The sequence below is a fragment of the Tachypleus tridentatus genome, chromosome 13 (assembly GCF_004210375.1).
Source record: "Tachypleus tridentatus isolate NWPU-2018 chromosome 13, ASM421037v1, whole genome shotgun sequence".
Classification (NCBI taxonomy): Eukaryota; Metazoa; Arthropoda; class Merostomata; order Xiphosura; family Limulidae; genus Tachypleus; species Tachypleus tridentatus.
The window spans coordinates 88,729,477-88,751,161 of record NC_134837.1 but is presented as its reverse complement, the minus strand read 5'-3'; the positions used below and the strand labels follow the sequence as shown (position 1 = coordinate 88,751,161).

Below are 21,685 nucleotides of genomic sequence, written 5' to 3'. Positions count from 1 at the left end.
TTACAAGGAATGTCATACGACAGCCACCAAAAAGTCCAAAACTCACTTATCTCAGCACTATTTCAATAATCTTTAAACCACAAAATGTGATAGTGAATGGACTTGTAGACTGTGACTTTGTCTGATAAAGCACGTTTCATTCTTCCTATGTTTACGGGAAATTTAAAATACAGCAAAAAACCATACAAAACGTTTGATTTTTTTTTGTTGTTTTCACAACAAAGCAAGCAAGTGGAGTGAGTGTAATGGTGTGGGTAACTTTTTGTTTTTTTGTATCAGGAGTTAAGTCCTTTAATTATTTTAGAAAAGCAAATAATACCCTTAGTGTGCTCGAGTATTGTATGTCATCATGCCAATTTTATAACATTGCCTTATTAGTGCGAAAGGTAAGAAATTTTTAATATTATGTTGTAAAAATCCATTGTGACTATATCGCCAAAAATGTTTTCGAAAAAGTAAGACGATAATTTTTGACAACTTTGTTGAGTAGCACACTAGTAAAACCACTAGATTTCAACCTAAATAAAATACTCAGGGATAAATGTGAACACTAATTTCGTTACTATTATTCTGTGACAATTTCTTTGAAACAGCTTCATACCATACTTCTCGATGAAAGGACTATAATAGAAAAAGCTTCCGACGCATAGTGAAGCCTAAGCTATGCTGGGTCCCAGCAATTACCGCAAAGTTAGTTTACTTCAATTATAATGGAGACCCTAACAATCTGCCCAGTAATCACAGTAAATCTACTACTGAATATGTGTATTCACCTAACACAAACAAGTCAATCTCCAGTTTCTAAAATCATGAACAATTTCACATTGCCGGAAATTTTTTTGGAAAATTTTACTTTCAGAACAGAAACGAACTGACTCAAAAGAGAGATTCTAATGTGTAAAATGTTGCTTGCCTTCTCACAACCAGAAATCATCTTATCAGAACATATTGTTTTATTCAATTATATTCACAGTTGAAGTAACTGTGCATAACTTAATAATGATCGTACATTGTTCAGTATAGAATGTCTTATGAGATAGTAACTTGAATATTTCGATTTTTTACCCAACCATAATCTCTAAGCCACGTTAGGCATTTTTAATAAGAATTTTATGAATATCGATATGGAAGGTATACATTAAGAAATCGCAAAATATGTTTACTTGTTTAGAGCACAAGTTATATACCATGACCATATTTCACTTTAGTTGCAACTAATAGGTTGTCTTTCAAAGTAAGCTTTGGTAGCTAACTTATACTTCTATGTATTTTTTAGTATTTACTACTGTTGATAATTGTAAACGTGCATGCTTCTTATTTGTATTTATTTGACTTAAAATTGTTTTAACGCACTGACAATAGTGTTGTCTACAAAAAGTTGAGCTGTATCTGTATACCATCATATAAATTTCAGTAAAATTTTCTACCGTCACCTCATTAATAACAAAGGTTTTCTAAATACATTATCAACATTTAGAAAAAAACAACATCAATAGTAATAATTTCTGATCAATTATGTGGAAAACACCAATAAAAAACGACACACAACGTTCTTATTTTGCAGAAGATTAAGTTTATAATTACAATATACAGAATCACGTGTTCCATATCTCGAAACAAATTTCCATTTAACTTACACATTGAAACTTACGATTTATCAAGGAATTTTTGTCATCTTACACATAAGGATTTTGTGATATGAAAAATGTATTGTAATAGCAATACTTACGGTGACGTTACAGTGAGTTGTACACTCAGGAGCTGTGGATCTGTGGTCTGCTTATCAATTAACTGTTTACTGACAGCATTCAGTACTTCCTCGACTGCTTCGTCCAATATCTACAGAGGAAATTTAGGCTTAGAAAACAAAACATGACCCTACTTTGTATATTATACAGAAATAAGCATTTTTTTTTATAGAGAGAAGCCAAAAAGTAATTTCTAAATCATCAGAATCTTCAATTAAATCAAACTCTCATAAAGAAAGGAAAAGAAAATTACCTGATGCTGACATTTGAGTTTTCCAACTAATTCATTTATGCGGCCTAAAAGAGAAATATCTTCTTCTAAATTTTCAATTTCTTTCATTGCTTTCTTGATGTTAGTATCGGTACCTGTGCAAAGTTAACAGTTTTCATTAACTAGTGACAACAAAAGTTGAGTTTCAAGGTACTTTTTTATCAGGCACTAATTTTTAGAAGGTGTGACTCATCTAGAAGAGACAATCGGTAAAAGAAGAGATAACAGAAAAAAATATATACATTGTCACTTAATACGTAGGTAATTTAATACCAATTAGCATGAGTAATACAAAAGCTAGTGAACAATGATTTGGTAACGTTATGGAAATAGACGAAAAAAGTCTCTCTAATTAACAATTTGTATTACTTGTTTATTTGGAAACATGTTTTATAAATGTCAACAAACTGCCATAATCTATACTGTTGATCTGTAGAAAACAAGTAATAAAGGAAAATAACTTCAAAAATATGTTCTAATATATATATACTATGAGATCTTTCATGTTCGTTTGAATTAAGTTAAATTTGAATAATATCATGACAACTCTGACATAAGTCTCTGTGTGACTGCTATAAAGTTCAGTGTCTTATTTCTGATTTCAGCAAATTATGTGGGTCAAAGACTGGGAAGCTTTCTTATTCGTATGATCGAATAAGCATTGCTTGTGACAAAAATCTAATTTGTAGTAATACAATGAAAACTTATTTGAGAACCATCGAATGAGCATATGTACTGAAACGTATTAGTTTTCGAAATAAACAACACCTCAAGAAATATCTAACCAATTAGATTTCACACCTTCTGAAATTTAAGAAATTTGTTAAACATGAAAAGAAGTCGAATCACAAAATAAAAGTTAAATATAATCAAATATGACTACTAGGTTCACAACTCAGACAAAGTTAGAATTGTCTAGTCATGAGAACTTGGGCGACAAAGACAAACATTTATCGATATTTTTGTTATAGTTTTATAAACAGAGGCCTTAGTTATAACAAACTAGTCTTAACAATAAGGTATCTGTGGTGGATAAAATTATGTTACTGAATAAATGGAACGAAAAAATGTACTTGAAGCACTTAGGGTAATTTAGTACATTTACTTTCTATCATTCTACAATTATCTAACAACAATACTGTTTGTTAATACTAATATTTAGAATAACCAGCACTCGTAAAACAATCTTGGTTGTCGAAAGGTTACCACAGTTTAGTGAATTACTTTTAATATTATCCTGTTGTTGTTTTTTTTTAGAAACTAAGCTAACAGTTACTGAAGCCTTATCAGTGATTTCAAGATTTTGTAAGAGCAAAACAAGGATTTCTTTCTTCAGTAGTGTGGTCTGATAAAAAACGTGAACAAACTTAAAACACAAAACAAGGAAACCTTGTTAACACAAACGTTTTCCTTTCGGATGGAATGCCGTTCTCCTTAGAATGGATTCCGAGAGCGCTTAGGTTATTGAGTTCCGTATTTGGTGGTTTATCGATTTTTGATTCTAGAATATTTCTTAGTATCTACACAAGCTAAGTACTGAATAACGAATGGTAACCATAAATGTGCACAACAGATGAGATATAAAAGAAGAGCTTAGGTTCCAATATATTGATACACATTACACTAGGTTACACAGGCCTGGAAACAGCAACAAAAATCAAATCGAGTAAGTAACTTACTTTTTGCTATGTCTAGATTGTCTAATGGAAATCTCATTAACATTTTGTACTTGTTCATCTCGAGGGTTCCAAAGGTTGACGGCGAATTTCTATTCAGTAGAAGAAAAATTAAAAAAATGTTCATTACTGTACTCTATTTCAACCCATAGTTTCGAAGGTACAGTTGTTAAGACTTATGAATATTCTTGAAAATGAGTGGTTTTTCAGCTAGACTTTTAAACATGAATTAGCAAAATCGGCATATCGTTTTTCGTACACTTTATTTAATTCTATATATATATTTGTTTTGTAATTTATATTGTCCGGCAGTATATATGATACCATGACGCATCTGATCTTTATGAGCAAGGGCGTAAAACTGTAATTTGATTAGTTATACTAATTAACAGACTGATTTTTAGTTTTGATTTAAGAAAGCAGGTTGCTCTAATTTGTAATTAATATTAATTGTAACTCTTTGGTTATACATCAGTGTCATTTATTCATACTGATATTTTACAGTTTTCTCTTTACAAAGTTCATTATCGGTATGAATTACAAAAAACAACTAATTTGTGTACTAATTATTTGGTTTCTCCGGTTGGCTTAGGGGTAAGTTTGAGGGTTTGTAAGGTGGACAAACAAACTAAATAAATGTTATTTATGTTAGAATGGCATATTTAAAATAAATTAAGCCAATCTTTTATTTATGATTCTTTATAATTTACTTTATATCTTTTATTCTATTCATAGAATATATATACAAAATCTTAAGGCCAATGAACATAAAGAAAAAATATGCATTTTGCGTTGTTAGACTTAATCACTTATTTGAGTAGAGCTTTGAAATAAGAAGAAAAGGGAAAATAAAAATAAAAAACTTTTTTTAGCATTTAATAGGGAAAAAACATGGCAAAGGCTATAAAGTTCACAGAGTTTGAACATAGCAGAATTGTCGAGCTGCAAAAGCAAGGTCTCTCTCAATGTGCCATTGCTGGTGAGATTGGGCGTAGTGACACTGCTATTGCAAATTTCTGAGTGATACGGAAAGAGAATTTCAAGTGGTCGGCCCATAAAATTTCGCCGGCGTTAAGCAGGAGAATTCGACGGGTTGTCCGGCAAGATACCAGCCGATTGTAGTACCAGATTAAGACCCTTACGGACGCAGAATGCAGCTCAAGAACAATAAGACGGCGTCTACGAGAGAAAGGCTTTAAAAACTGTAAACGTCTTCAAAGGCCATGAAACAGCTTGGTTAAACTTTGCTGAGAAGCACCAAACATGGGAAGTAGAAAAGTGGACAAAGGTTTTGTTCTCTGATGAGAAAAAAATTAACCTGGATGGCCCAGATGGCTTCCAACGTTACTGGCACGATAAGGATATCCAACCGGAGACATTTTATACACGACACAGTGGAGGAGGTTCCATCATGATCTAGGGTGCTTTCTCCTTGCATGGAACAACAGAGATTTAGGTTATACAGGGGCGTCAAACAGCAGCTGGCTACAATGGTATGTTGGAGAGAGCATCCTTATTGACTGAAGGCCCTCGCTTGTGTGGAAATGACTAGATCTTTCAGCAGGACAACGCTGCAGTCCACAATATCCACAGGATAAAGGACTTTTTCATGGCGAATAACGTGATTCTTTTGGAATATCCAACGTGTTCGCCCGGACTGAACCCCATTGAAAATGTTTGAAGGTGGATGGCAAGGGAAGTCTATAGAAATGGACGTCAATTCCAAACAGTGCATGATTTTCGTGAAGCCATCTTAACCACTTGAAATAACATTCTAGCTAGCCTTCTGCACACCCTTATATCGACCATGCCAAAGCGAATGTTTGAAGTTATTCTCAATGATGGCCGTGCAACTCACTACTGAGACCACACGTTGGGCATTTCCTACCCTGCTTAGGACTTCTTTTTCGTAGGGTCTTAAACTTTTGACCAGCTAGTATTTAGGCTAATTTCATAGTATTCACATTTTCTCTATTAAATGCTGAAAAAGTTTTTTATTTTTGTTTTTCCTTTTTCTTATTTTCATCTTCCGAAGCTCTACTCAAACAAGTGGGTTGAGTCTAACAACGCAAAATGCATATTTTTTCTTTGTGTTCATTGGCCTTAAGATTTTGGCCAGTAGTGTGTGTGTATATATATATATGTCTTGTACATGTACATGTTTTCCAAAGCCTTTATCGTGTTTAACTTTGATTTAATCTCTTCTTTTCATTCTTCTAAGTCTGATTTTTTATACTTTTGGTTGTCCCCTGAAATGGAATTTTGTTTTTCTACTTTAAAGTTTAATTTATATATTAATTGTTTCTAACATGTACACCATCCGTAATAACTGTTTCTGGAAAACATACTCGGTTTTCATATATTATTTCAAGTACTTAGTGTTACGTGATCTTAATGAATATAGAAAGGTGTTAAAAAATACACATACGACCAAAAACTTGATAAAAACCTTCCAGCTGTAAACAACTAAAAGCGATTACTTTACGATCGTTATTCAGAAAGGCTTCTTGTTTTAACAAATAACGGGCGACAGTAAGCAATGACCAAACCTTTCTTTACTTGAGATGATTTTAGTTTTAGTTTCCAATAATGAGTTTTATTCACAAAGTCTCTACAATTTATAAATTTTGTAACTCTCGAATTGGAAAAATACTTAAGCTTTAATAATTAGCTCTGCTGCATCAGCCCTAGCCCTCCCCTGTAGCACAGCGATAAGATTGTAGACTTATAACGTTAAAAATGTTATGGGCAGAGCATAAACAGCCCATTGTGTATAGTTCTGTATTTAATGACAAACAAAACATCAGCCCTATAAACTTTTTAACGCTCATTAATTCAACAATGCATAAGGTAGACATTTCTGGGTACAACTTACTTTATGTAACATTCTTTCCCAAGTTTTATTTTCTTTTATATAGCTTCTGTTAATTTCCCATGTTCCCTTCTTTAATTTTTATGGTAATCTGTAAGCCTAACCACGTTCGTTGCGTAGATAAGGTCTTAGCTTCTTTAATTGTCTTAAAACATAAGATGATATTTGGAAAAAAAAAAAAGTGTAGAAGCTTAGTGTTTAGAAGTTTACTTTTCATTCACAATATTTAAGTGTATATTAATGTACAATATTATATGTAACATACAGTTTAATCAGAAGAGGTTAACGTAGAGTAGTATTTTAGTAGACCCTTAACGTAAACCATTATAGTGTAAAGGTAGCGTACGATATTAAAATGTTAAGAATGTAATGTTAAATTCATCAATGTAGCAAAATATTGTCCTTTAATCTAGATTTAAAGTTTAGAGCTATTATTCTATACTAAAGTATAGTGATTATGTGTAAGTTTTCTAAGAGTGCTACTTCATGTTGAAACGCAATATGAATTTTGTTTAAATTAATATTTGAAGAAGTTCCACATATATTGAGTTTAACTTTAGACTATCTCGTTATAACCGATCTTGCAGTGGAAGGCTCCTAACGTTAACATTTAATTAAAGATTTCAAACAGTTCTTGTGTAATTGTTTCTGTATCATGCCTCCAAATAAAAGCTGTTTTTGTCAAATTCTAAATCATATGCTTCCCTTACGGTTCCTAACTTGGTTTTCACTAGCTGAGATTTTATTTTGTTTAACGTTTTTTTTATTTCAGATTCCTGCTTGTGGCAACATTTTGTTTGGACGAAATTTATAGTTAAATTAAAGTAAATTTAATTTACAGAATATGATTTTCATGTACTATGGGTATAGAAAATTGATTTATATCGTTAAAAGTCCTGACTTACCGACTTACATGATTACAACACAAAAATTCCAAATTTTGACGCAAGTCTGAGAATAAGCATTAGTTAACACTCACGAAAATAAACCGATACGTGTTGAACATTTCTGATAATGTAGGTTAAATTATATCAGTTTTTCTACGAATACTACCAGTTATTTTATGTACAAAATTTAATAAACTAACAAAAGTCTAATAACGTTCTTGATGTATAAGGGTTAACATTGCTTAATACATGTTAAAAATTTTGAAACTCGGATAATTTACAGTACAAAAATCAAAACATAATTTATTCTCTCTATATATAAAATTATCATAAATATATAATTAGTTAAGTACGTTTTACATACAGCGAAAAATGGAAAAGATTGTTGTTGTTTTGAATTAAGCACAAAGCTAGACGATGGGTTATCTGTGCTCTGCCCACCACGAGTATCGAAACCCGGTTTTTAGCGTTGTAAGTCCACAGACATACCGCTGAGCCACTGGGGGCAAATTGAAAAGAAAATGTTACGATAACTTCTAGTTTTACTCTGAATTTGTAAAGAAAACTTGTTAATATTATTTATCTTGTGGATATGGCAAGTGTGATGTGGTTGAGACATTATAACATATTCTGCTTTGCTTTTTACTCGTAAGTTTCTAGAACTGAATCAAGAGTCACATCGCCATGACATTTCGTGTTTCATTAACCGTCTTGTTCTCTTTCCGTACAAGCAGTTAGTTCCACGAACGTGTGTACGTCGTGTCGTTACATAAACGGTGCACATTCCACACAGTTGTAAGGACTTACATAAAATTATGTGCGAGTATTGAATCTTTTAGTAGAGTAAATTTATTTTTTGTGGAATTTATTTATCACGAACAACAATATTACTGAAAGATTAAAATATAACAAAGAAAAATACAACATACAATATAACAATGGTAACGAAACAAAGAGCGTCGAGTGTGAGACGACCGCTAATAACAGATAACGTCAACAGATAGCTGAGCTTATATTCTAGATGAATTAGTGTATAACTTTATGATGAGATACTTATTTAAAATGTGATCTTTCAAAGTAGATCCACACTAATATTCATTTATGTTTTCACTTTACAAAAAAAGACATGTTTACAGTTATACTCTTATAATCTCACATGTTGTGTCAAAAATGTTATTCGCTTACTACTTTAAAAGAACGAAAACATATCTATCCGCATTTTGAGAGGTTTCATGAAACGACTTCAGTAGTGAAACTGCATACTCTTGTTGAGTCTTTGTACCCATAATGCCCTATCTATTGATTTCTGAATTTACATTTTAGTAACTTTCAACAGGAACTGAGGAAAATAAAAGGAGACTCACGATGATGTTGAGGGCTTTCGTATCGTTCCACTTCTTTTCTTTATACTGGTGATAATCAAAATATCTGAGAAAAGAAAGATACACCGATCTTTCTTGATGCCTAGCCCGCCCTGTTAAGGTAATACGAGCGGTTTGAATATGTTTATATTCAAAACACTTAAAACCCATAATCCGCAAAACACGATATGAATATAAAAATATACATACACATATGTATCAACTATAAATGGATTTATGGGGTGAAATATTTCCATGTATATTCTATAGGTTTCTAAGCAGCTAAATACAAGTCACATTTCCTAAATAATTACTTTATATTAGAATGTTTCAAATATAATGAAGTAGGAAGTTAATTCAAAAATGAATTTTCTATATGATTCATATCGAGGTGATGGACGATACATTTTTATTATGAAAAGTACTCTCTTAAGTCAAGCCTAGTAATTATTATGAGAAATAATGCACAAACAGCCAAAGGCAATAATAATATAACATGTTTTTATGTATAATCAGGAAAAAGAAGAGATAAATGATAGATTACGTTTAATTAGATTAAGAAATGGTAGTCAAGTTTATTGTTTCAACACAGTTCACTTATTTCCACGTGAGGATTCATTACACATTACATGTTTGCTTTCATTATATTATTATTTGGTTGAAAACTGTTAGCTCTATAAACCTTACACACATATACATAATTACAAAGCTGTGTCTCATAACTTATCATTAAGACAAAACTGTAATGAATATCAATAATTAACTTACTGTAATGGAGACCTGGTCATAACGAATAAATATTCTATCAGGCTGGACAAGCTGTAAAAGTCAATAAAAGAAAAAGTGTAATAATTATCTTACACGTTGAATAAATTAACTGTGTTTGTATAATCACGAAGTCTAAAAAATGATACTATTTCCAAATTTAATTGACAATTCCATATGTATAAAATAGAATTCTTCTGTCAGTATAAAATCAAATGTCATGAACATAATAAGTAAATGAATTAGAAAAAAAAAACGACTATGCTTTTTGTACTGGGGAACTGTATTTTATACGTACGTAATTTTAACGTGTTTTTCTCATCCTATATAAATCTTGGGTTCACTGCGGTGAGTAACAAAAATGAAAAGATGACTAAAAACATCATAAGTATAAAATATTTATATCTAAATTCCACTGTCTGTTGGTAACGCTCAAATTGCCTCAGCTTCCGAGCCTCAATCGGAAATCTAGCGTTCAAATAGAACAATAGGGACTTGTTATAATTTAGAGGCGTGATCACGTTTAGAGCAAACTCTTATATTAATATTCATAAAAACACAAAAATAGCGATATTTCAGATTAACATTTATCGAAAGAGCCCGTACATCAAAATGCTTCAGTAGATATAACGCTCAACCTTCATGTTGAAAACTCATTTTTAAATCCCAGTTGAGTCGGGACTTCTTCAATTTTTTTTTTCAAATAAATCATAATATTTACATCAAGTTTGTTTTTTAATACCATAATATATATAGATTACAGTAGCGATTTGAGATACTGGTTAGCATTTGAATTTAATTTTTTTTATTTCAATTGTAAATTAACACTTAATTGTTTTATAATGGGTGTGTTTATGAATTATTATGCCCTTTATATGATTTGGTTGGTTGGTTTGGCGTTTTATGGCGCAAAGCAACTAGGCTATCTGCGTCTCCTTTATATGAAAAAGTTACATTTCTCTAGTTCCTCTGAAATAGCTTGAAGTTTCTTAAAATTTTGTTTTTTTTTTTCTAATTTCCCGCCATACGAAGGTTATCTACACTAACTATCCCTAATTTATCAATGGCCTACTCTTTTACCAACGAATAGTGGGATTGATCGTCACATTATAATGCCCCCACGGCGAACATGTTTGGTGTGACAGGGATATGAACTCGCAACCCTCAGATTATGAGCCGAACACTTTAATCACCTGGCTATGCCGGGCTCTTTCTTAACACATTAGTATAGCTTGTCCAAAAATTACAGTGATATATATTCTCTAATTTAATATTTTATCGCATTTACTTTTCAATATAATGGTTTTTGAAGGTTTTTACAGTTATAAAAAATAAATATTCATCGAGATTTACATTTAAAAATATCTTTTGAACATGTTAGTTTATTATTGAATGAAATAATAATCATATAAAATGCATAAAAATTATGCTATATGTAAAACAAACTATGAATGGATATAACTAAAAAAAATGTTAAAATACTATGCAATTTTTCAATTATGAAAAGCTCATAAAGCAAATAAATGTTGAAGAATGAACTAACACGAACTTTTATTTAACCAAATTAGGATATTAAGAATTGATACTCTTGCTATTGATAATACATATAACAATTGTACATAAGATGGTATGTAATAAACCTACATGAGGTTAATCAACTCTGTTCATTTTGACCCAAGATGTTTAACACTTCAGCATGAAAAATTCAACTGGTAGTTTAAAATGCTTTGTTAGGACGTATAACTAGGGGTATGACATATAGTATTAATGTTACACACACGCACATATTCTACACTTTTAAGGCTTGTACTCTCATAAACAATCTGTATAAGTATTAGGTGGCGTTTCAGTTATTACGTCATATGTTGTAAGACAGCCTGTATGGTATTGATCGCCAAACTTCGTTTGGAGTGGTATACAACAAACATGATACAGAACTAAAAGGATAGTTGATACACACTTTCTGAACGACAGACCCGCTTCAGACTAGCACAGATTGATGTGATTTAAATCATTTTATATCTTATTATAAAAAATGAATGTTTGTTCAGATTTTTATTCATAATGTATAACTGTGTCTCACTTGTATGTAATTAGAGAAACGGATTAAATTGACACCATAATAAAATGCTGAAATCAGCCTAAAGTATATGCACAGATGCTTTGATATTTACTAGGGTAAAGCAAAGCCACAATAGTAAAATACTTCTTTATTTTTCGCACACAAACGTGTGCGAATTAAAATATTCCTTTCTTGTTCATATATATATATATACACACACAACAAGTATTGTTTGTTGTTATTTATTTACCCCGCAAGGGATAGGTGCTCATAACCGTCCCTAATTTTGAACTGATAGGTTCAAGGGAATTTGTCAGCAGCAGTCATCGTCAACCCTTACCCTACTTTTCACTGCCCGAATAGTGGTATTTGACCGTCACTCTTATAACGTAACAACTATCCAAAACTGTTGCGCTCGTTTTGGCAACAGCAGAAAGCGAACCACAAACCCCAAGGATTCGTATCAGGAAACGCTAGCCACTAGGTCCTGCTCATTTCACAGAGATACAAGTAATACACCTGGTGTTCACATTAACTGAATTCTGTCATTGATATCTGAAAATGAAGTGATCTTGGAACGAGTATTCCTTTAAAAAACAAAACAAAAAATACCACTAACAAGTTTTTCAAAATCGACAGGTTAACATTTTATGCTACGAAACAAAAGTTCAGACCAAATTTTATAACTTATTTGAGATGATTAGTTTTTATGAAGATCTTTATAAAGAAAAGTGCGACCTACAGCGATTTTTAATAAGAGCGGTTATAATGAAGTGATAACTATAGATTAATTCATTAAAGGGCCTTGCCAATCACCAGACAGTATTTTTCAATAAATAACTGAGGTTGGATTAACTAAAATATAGGGCACTGCTTCTTAAATAATGTTGAGCTAACATAAATTTCCATCGGCCACCAGTTTAATCTCCATCTTTGACGTTTATAAAAGTAACGATAAACGTAAGTGCACCTAAAAGAAACAAAAAAAAACTTTTCGTAATGGAAATATGGAATTTAGTCACTTACATCAATGACTCCTTCTATTAGTTGACTTATTTCCTTCAACCGTTGCTGTAGTTGATCGTTTTGAAATGCTTCTCGTTCCATTCGATTAATTTTCACAGCTAAATCATGGATTTCCTTCTGGGCTAATACCAGAGATTGATAGTCGGGATGGTCAACGGGTGTATGTTTCAGAAGCTCCTGAAGTAAATGTATATATTTATATAAAAAACTTTTGTTAGTTTGTTGTTAAACTCATAATGGGTTACCTGTGCTCTGTTAACTATGGACGTCGAAATTTAATTTAGCGTTATTGGCTCTCAGATTAGCTGCTGCGCAACCAGGGTATCATATAAAAGAATTACTTATATGTCGTTATGAAAATTACTATGTACACCAGTAAGGATATATATGGTTGAAATTGTCATATTAATTTTAAAAAGTGTTTCATGAATAAAATGCTCACTATAAATTCGGATATTTTAAAAATACAATAAATAAACTTCTTTGGCAGTATTCGACAAAAGTTTTGTATTTTTAAAACAATTTTTGTTTTAAGCACTAAGACATAATTTTAAATATATATATACTGCTGGCCAAAATCTTAAGGCCAATGAACATAAAGAAAAAATATGTATTTTGCGTTCTTAGGCTCAATCACTTATTTGAGTAGAGCTTCGAAAGGACAAAAGACTTTTTCATGGCGAATAACGTGATTCTTTTGGACCATCCAGTGTGTTCGATCGAACTGAACCCCATTGAAAATGTTTGGGGGTGGATGGCAAGGGAAATCTATAGAAATGGACGTCAATTCCAAACAGTGCATGATTTTCGTGAAGCCATTTTCACAACTTGGAATAATATTCCAGCCAGTCTTCTGCAAACGCGTATATATACCATGCCAAAGCGATTTTTGAAGTTATTCGCAATGACGGCCGTGCAACTCACTACTGAGACCTCTTGTTGGGCATTTCCTACCCTGCTTAGGACTTCTTTTTCGTAGGGTCTTAAACTTTTGACCAGCTAGTATTTAGGCTAATTTCATAGTGTTCACTTTTTTCCGTATTAAATGCTAAAAAAGGTTTTTTTAGTTTTATTTTCCCTTTTCTTATTTTCATATTACGAGAAGCTTTACTCAAATAAGTGGTTGAGTCTGACAATGCAAAATGCATGTTTTTTCTTTATGTTCATTGGCCTTAAGATTTTGGCCAGCAGTGTAAATTAAATATGATCAAGAATTTGAAAGTACTTTGTATCCTACTTACTATTTAATTTTGTGTAACCTAAATGGCAGTAACCTAGATGGTAAAAAGCAAACATACGAAACACTTAAAACTCTAAATGACTTTATTTAGAGCACTTAGCATTTAAAAGTTTTCTTAGTAAAGCTGTTTAGAACAGTGAAGATATGTGTAGACTTCAGCTTCTCCAGATACAGTAGTTATGCTGTATTTGATAGCATGCTAATTTTCGGATAATACGTGAAATACGAAAAGGATATGCATAAAAACAGCTTTGGTTTGGGAATTTCGCACAAAGCTAGTTGAGGGCTATCTGTGCTAGCCGTCCCTAATTTAGCAGTGTAAGACTAGAGGGAAGGCAGCTAGTCGTCATCACCCACCGCCAACTCTTGGGCTACTCTTTTACCAACGAATAGTGGGATTGACCGTCACATTATAACGCCCCCACGGCTGGGAGGGCGAGCATGTTTGGCGCGACTCGGGCGCGAACCCGCGACCAGCAGATTACGAAGGGGACGCCTTACCGCGCTAGACCATGCCAGGCCAAAAACAGCTTTCAAAGAAGATGGTTTCAAAGAAGAATATCGGTGCAGTTTTTTTTTTAAATTTCGCGCAAACCTATATGAGCGCTAGCCTTCGCTAATTTAGCAGTGTAAGACATGAAGGAAGACATCTAGTCATCACCACTCACCGATAAACCTTGCGCTAACTCTTTTACAAACGAATAGTGGGATTGACCGTAAATTATAACGCCCCCACGGCTTAAAGGGCGAGCATGTTTGGTGTGACGGGAATTCGAATTCACGACACTCAGGTTAGGGATCGAGCGCTCTAAACACTTGGTCATGTCAGATCAAAATCAATGCCGTTAATGAAGAAAATTAAAGAGAAAGTATATTAAAATTGTAATATTTATCTTATCTCGGAGATACTCTTTCTTAGGTACAAAAACAAACATGGAAATTAAAGAACTGTTACTTAATTTCAAATGTAAAATATACCGTTGAATATGTTGTTCCTTTAAAAATTTTGTCCGATACCTTCCTTTTAAATGGAGATAATGTCACTTGCGCCCATGTTATTGTGCTTAATAAATTACTGTAATTTGGTATGAGTTAATATGTACAAGTAGTAGGGGAAAATTTATTGCTAAATATTAAAAGTTATGTGGAGCTGAAAGTAGACATATCCGGCATGATCCGGCTAACGTTTTGTTTTGTTTTCCTTTCTAATATTGCATGTAATAATAATAATGTAGCTAATATGATATCGTGAAGATCATTTTGTTCTATCAAATGCTGATTAAATTATAGTTACTGCAAGAATCAGGTAGGCGCCAGGTCTGTTAAAGAAAGATGATGATGAACAAAAACAAATAATTTTGGTTTTTCGATTTTGGGACGCTCTAGTTAGCTAAAAAGCGTTATATACACAAAAGATAGAGCGATTATGCCAGATAGATCTTCATATCTAGCTTCTGGTGACCTGCAGAGAAGAAAGTTAAAACAACTTTTGTATTACTTTAATACATTCGGTCGTGCCATTCGTAGATATAGCGCTAGTGCATTCTCCGAGAGTAACAAAATGATCTTTTTACAACAAGGCGTGGTGTTCTAGTTTAGATTATGTTGTTAGTTTAGCTATGTGATGACGGATACCTACATTTTGTTGTTATATATGTTACGATATATAATTGAAATATTAAGAATTGTGGAAGTTGCATTAAGAACTGTTGATATATTTGTCATATTTATTTCTATATGGCTGACACTTAAATTCATATAACTGTTGAATGTAGTAAAAAATTAGTTATACATCATTACTATTATATAGATATATTGTAGTTATCTTTATATGATAACGACGCACCATACACACACGCATATATATATATATATATATATATATGATAAAAGAGGGAAAGTTTAAAGCTGATCTTCCTAATTTAAAAATTGTTAAAAATATAGCATTAAACACCTTATTTATTAATATATTAAGATATTTAAATTTGAAAAATATAACCTTAATTTAATATTATATATTCTGCAAATTATAGCAAGTCCAGATTTTATTTTTATGAAAGGTTGATTACGAAAAAGTCATACAGTCAAATTATTTACTTCACTATACATTACACATTGATGATCTAACTAACTTGAATACTCAAAGTATTAATTAATCAATATATTACTCTTTTATATATTATATTATTCAAATTTAGACATAAAACGTCCCCATGTGGGACAGCGGTAAAATCAAAGGTTTGATTCTCCTCGGTGGACATAGAGCTCGAAGTGGCTCTATCGTGAAAACCTCAAACGTAAACGTAAAAAAAATATATACTTTGCAAGTCAAAGAATTGCTTTATTATGTTAATAGTATTACCTCATTTTTACATAAAAGCATTATAATACCAGCATATTAAATATTCCTTTTTAACATAGACATTTTAGTTACTAGATTTAAATGAATTTCAAACAACGATACTGACTATTCTTTTTCTAATATTTACAATTAAATATTTTAATATAAATTACATTTCAGAACAAAAATTGTTGCGTCAGATTTTTACATTGTGTTATTTTAGTTATACCAAATCTGTTTCTCTTACTGTGTGTTGTTGGTAGTTACTGATGGTTGTTTACAGAATTCCGTGTCTAGTTTAATATCATACTGCATGGACAATGATGAAATTAGTTGATGTTTTGCATTATTAAAATTATTTTTATTCATTATGGTAATAAATACTAATCTAGTCTTTTCTCAGTTAAATGAAACTTTATTACAGGAATGTGATCATTATGTAAGTTAAAGTTAAAGCTTATAATGATTCTTATTCACTATTCACTCCCAGTGGCTTGCTTTTAAAAAACTTGTTTTTATTTACTAATCTATTTCAATAAGAACAACTGTCTCCTTACAACTGGTAGCAAACGCTAAACGGTGATTTTACATATAAGATGTTTTGGCCTTCGGGATTCATTTTCGCTCCCAAATGTAGTTTTATAATTTCAACTCACATGTAAGGAATGCGTATTCCCAGAGTTATGAAACTCCTACGAGTTTGCATAATTGCTTCATGATTCTACCTTTTTCAAAATGTACGGCTTGCATATTATATTTATTCGTGTGTTTCATGTGTGTGTGTATCTCTATCTGTGCGACATCATGGTTTTGTTTTGTCTAATTGAGTGAAATTAAATAAATCATTAAAGTTAGAAGGATATTATTCTATTAATCGCTCTTTCTACTGGACATTAGAATGTACGTCTATTGAGTTTATATACACTAGTTGCCAACTTATGTACCGTTTCAGACCAAGCTCTGATTTGATCTGCACTTTTTTTAGATATGTCACGTCATACTTGCAGCACTGCAAACGACTAAAATATGCATATTTCAGTTCAGTCTAACGTATTTGGAAAAAAGGCAAAAATGCAGCAGGGTTTTCAATGGCAATAGGAGCACTCCTATCCGTAGTCACAATTGTTAAGACAATTTCACTGGTAGATTGCTCCATATTTGTCATTCGGTTTTATCAGAAATGGTAAAAGTTGAATAAAATGTCTTCTGTGAGGGAGAATTCTGGCCTCAAGCAGAAAAAGAAGAAATGCAGTTAAACAGGACGGTAGAGTCCAGTCGTAATCGAACAACAGATAAACTGAGAGTCATTCAGTGCAGACTAATCCATACTTGTTGCTTACAAACAACGTTGAGAGGAGTGGCTTCCGGCAATAGCTTTGTTTGTTTGTTAAAATTCGCGCAAAGCTACTCAAAGGCTATCTGCGCTGGCCGTCCCTAATTTTGAAGCTACAGACTAAAGGAAAGGCAGATTGTCAACACCACTGACCTTTACCAACGTCACATTGTAACACTCCCACGTCCCACGGCTGAAAGGGTGGGCATGTTCGGTGATGAGATTCGAGCCCATAATTTGAGAGTTAAGTCATCTAACCATCAGGGCATAATTTTTTTTTCCCTTTAAAAGGCAGAATAAACATCACAGTTCACCTCAGCATTATATATTTTCAAGTGCATTTATCAATGTTTCATTAGCGTGCTGATGGATGCAGTTACTTCTCAGACTACAATGTTTCTGTCCTTCATGCCCAGACTGTGAGTGCATAGTTTGAGAAACGTGAAGGAGACTAGTTATCTCCCAAATCATCAACCTAAGATCTCGATCCAATTGGAATATGTGAGACATGACTTGCTCCATGATTTGCGTACAATATTAATGGTTAAATAGGTAAAGATCAACTAACGACAGCTTTCAGCACCTTGTGGATTATATGCCATATCGTGTCATGACTGTTATTCGGGTAAAAGGTGGCCTAATTCGTTATTAGATATATACTTAATAAAGTCAGTAATATCTGTTGTAGGAAACTTTCATCGATTATGAAAAAACACTGCCCAATAAAATTTATAAAATAAGTATCGGGAACACCAACAGTTACAAACGATGCATTAGCATATGTCATGTATATAGATATATATTCCCCGAACTGGAAATTGAATGAAACAATCGTGTTAATAATGCATGAAAAATACTCTAAGAAATTATAAATTTCTAGTCCTCCTAAAAATCGGAATACTTCCTACTCATCATTCTTTTTTTTGGAATTTGTACAATATAAGGTTACCAATCTAAGTTCGTATTGAAATTAAATTCCTTCACAAGAACACAAAAAACAACGATGTACTTAAAGCGTTAAAGGTGCCCTCTGTCTTTTTTATTATGAAACATTAATAGTATGCATAAATTAATTAAATAATTCACTTTAGTTCGTGATGGGTATTTTCGTCACTAGAACAACAAATTAGATTTTAAACCTCACATAACGAGTTTAAGTAAAAAAATAAATATATATATCTAATAATGAAACGTGCAAATGTTTGTGATGATGAATAACAGCTTATGAGACCTACACGTAAGACCTTCCATACGGAATAAACTCTCAGCACTAGAAAACTTTCATTGACATTCCAAATATACAGGGGAATGTTTTTTCTGTCTTTTAAAGTTCGTGCAAAGCCACAAGATGACTATCTGCGCTAGCCTTCTCTAATTTAGCAGTGTAATACCAGAGGGAAGGCATCTAGTCATCGCCACCCACCACCAGTTCTTGGGCTACTCTTTTAACAAGGAATAGTGGAATTGACCGAACATTGTAACGCCCCCACGACAAAAAGGGCGAGTATGATTGGTGTGACTGGGATTCGAACCCATTACCTTCAAAATACGAGTTGAGCGCCCTAAATACCTGGACATGCTGGGTCATAGAAGAATGTAATTAACAATATTGATGTGGGATTAATTTGTGTTATCAAGTTGAATACCACAGAATAACAAACACAATATGCTTATTTATATGTATAAAGCTAATGCATTATAACTGTATTGTGTGTTTTTTCTTCTAGCAATAATTATTTGAAAAACTTTATAATTTAAACTCTGCAAATACGATTCAATTGTAACACGAATTATTGTTTAACATTACTTGTTTTGCACACTGTACGCTTAAAATTAATCATTTTTACGCTGCTTCCTTCTTTATTTGTCTTCTAGTGGTAATACTGTAATAAGTTAAACCACATCTTGCTTGTAAGTTCTTAAAGCAACATTAGCGCTACGAAGTGTTTAGTCAAGTTTCTCGATTTCTTATACACGTGTACTTTAATCAACATTTTTCCCAAAATGGTAACATTTTTGCGGTGATAGAAATTTCTTACCAGACAAACTTCTGTGATCCTCCTCAATTTCATTTTTCATTAACGAGCGTTAATTACTTACTTTAGAATAAATATTCTGTGATATTTCCAGGCTCAAAGCTTTCAAGAGCCAAATATTCTAGATACAAGGAAGTAAAATCAGTGTGACAACTGAAAGTTATACAGTCACTAAGTGTTCGTAATTTATTAATTTAACTTTAGTAGGCCGTGGCATGAGGTGTCTTCATCACAGGAGACGTGCATGAATTTACTTTGCAAATACCACAAGAAATAACTCTAATTCTAAACAAATTATAATTTACGTTAGAAAGTGTTCTAAAATTTTATTTAACGCTAATTCCCCCCACACGATGATTCTAAAATCACACTGAACTTTTGTGAAACTCGTATTTGGCACACATTCAACATTTTCTCTTTGATTATCATTCAAAGAAGTATTAAATGTTGTTAAGATCCTGTCTTATTTCTGAGTACTGTGAGTTTTTACATGACTACTAGAAATAGTTTGTAACTTTTACAGATATGTTTAAACATGTCTTCGGGATTTGATATTAGGCATCGTGCATGCGTATTCTACAAAAATAAATACACTAGTTCCTAAAAGCGAAAGTCAAAATAAGCCAGATAAGGCCCTTTTTACCAACCAGTCGATCCACAATATAGTATTAAACAAATTATCTAGCGATATAATAACAATTTAGATAAAGAAACTCAAAAAAGAGGATATGTAAAATGAGTATCATCTTCAACTTTTGAGAACAATAAACAAAGCAAATCCAACAATACTTACGATACTGCCCCCCAGTGGCTCAGCGGTATGTCTGCGGACTTACAACGCTAAAATCCGGGTTTCGATATCCGTGGTGGGCAGAGCACAGATAGCCCATTGTGTAGCTGTGTGCTTAATTCAAAACAACAATCTTACGATACAAATTACACATGAGTGCGTTTACATTGTTTTCTAAGGTTTCACACACAAATTCTTAAGGACCAGTTACAGTGAAAGTATGTGAAGATATGTTAAAAACATTTAAATGAAATAGTCGTGATGTACTGAAAATATATATTGGTTTAAGCAACATTTCAAACTGATAATATCCTTAAAATTTAATAAAGCATGATCATGCAACTTCGTGTGAAAACATTTCAAGAATATACTACAGATTCAAACTTAAAGTCGTAGACAGGCAATATTCAGCTACTGCCAGGGTGAAAGTAAATATTTGTCTACTATCAACTAATTAGGTTATGCTCCTTTCAAGCATTTGAGTTTGAAGAGAAGTTTGTGTATCGGTAATGACATTTATAACAAACATAACTGTTGCTTATATATAACACATGTCTGTTCTCGTTTAACAGGATCTGCAAAAGAATGACACCGTTCGGTGGACCTAGTCTGCTCACAGTATTCAAAATAAAAGAATAGCCACTAGTTTTAATTAGAATGATAAAGAATTTAAAACATATATATTTTTAAAACACTCCAAAAAATGAATTGTTAAATTTTCACAAGAACAGGGGTAACAAAATTACGAAAAAGGTTTCGAAAATGATAACCAGAAAGTGTAATTTAAAGTTTATGTAACAAATCAACGCACCTATTTTTTTTTTCAATGTTGAACTTTACAACTAGTACAATTTTTATCCTATGGTTCATACTATCAGCGAAATTAGTCTGGTGCAAACGTTAAATAACACTCAAGAAACATTCATTTTATAGCTTCATTAAGAAACAAATAAAAATTAAAAATTATTCTACTTAACAGAGAGTGGCAGTAAACTGTATTTGTCGAACATTTTCCAATTTTCTATATTTAATTGACACTAGAGTACCACAAAGAAAGAAAAAAGTGGCACTTACTTTGATAAGTAATTCGTACCGTGGAATACGCTGGACAGGCATTATCAACAGAGCGTCTAGTGTAAGTTTTCCTTTGTGTTCCCTTGCCATGTGCTACAGGATAATTTAACAGATGAATCATATCAGGTTCATGACAAAAAATAACAAAAGAGAAACAAACTAAAATTTACAAGTTTTTTATCTCTAGTTATAAGAAATGCTAA

The 21,685-nt window shown here is 32.3% G+C and overlaps 1 protein-coding gene across 2 annotated transcripts in view; it reads right to left on the bottom strand.

The window, feature by feature from the left end:
* LOC143236821 (uncharacterized) overlaps positions 1–21,685 on the bottom strand; it is a 200,202-nt gene that overhangs the window by 37,030 nt on the left and 141,487 nt on the right. For both annotated transcript variants that reach the window (XM_076475419.1, XM_076475418.1), the window contains exons 5-11: positions 21,483–21,575; positions 12,669–12,845; positions 9,584–9,634; positions 8,819–8,928; positions 3,699–3,787; positions 2,002–2,114; positions 1,730–1,839 (exon numbers count right to left, since the gene is read on the bottom strand). In XM_076475419.1, the coding sequence (XP_076331534.1) occupies positions 1,730–1,839; positions 2,002–2,114; positions 3,699–3,787; positions 8,819–8,928; positions 9,584–9,634; positions 12,669–12,845; positions 21,483–21,575 (743 nt within the window). The remainder of the gene's footprint in view (positions 1–1,729; positions 1,840–2,001; positions 2,115–3,698; positions 3,788–8,818; positions 8,929–9,583; positions 9,635–12,668; positions 12,846–21,482; positions 21,576–21,685) is intronic.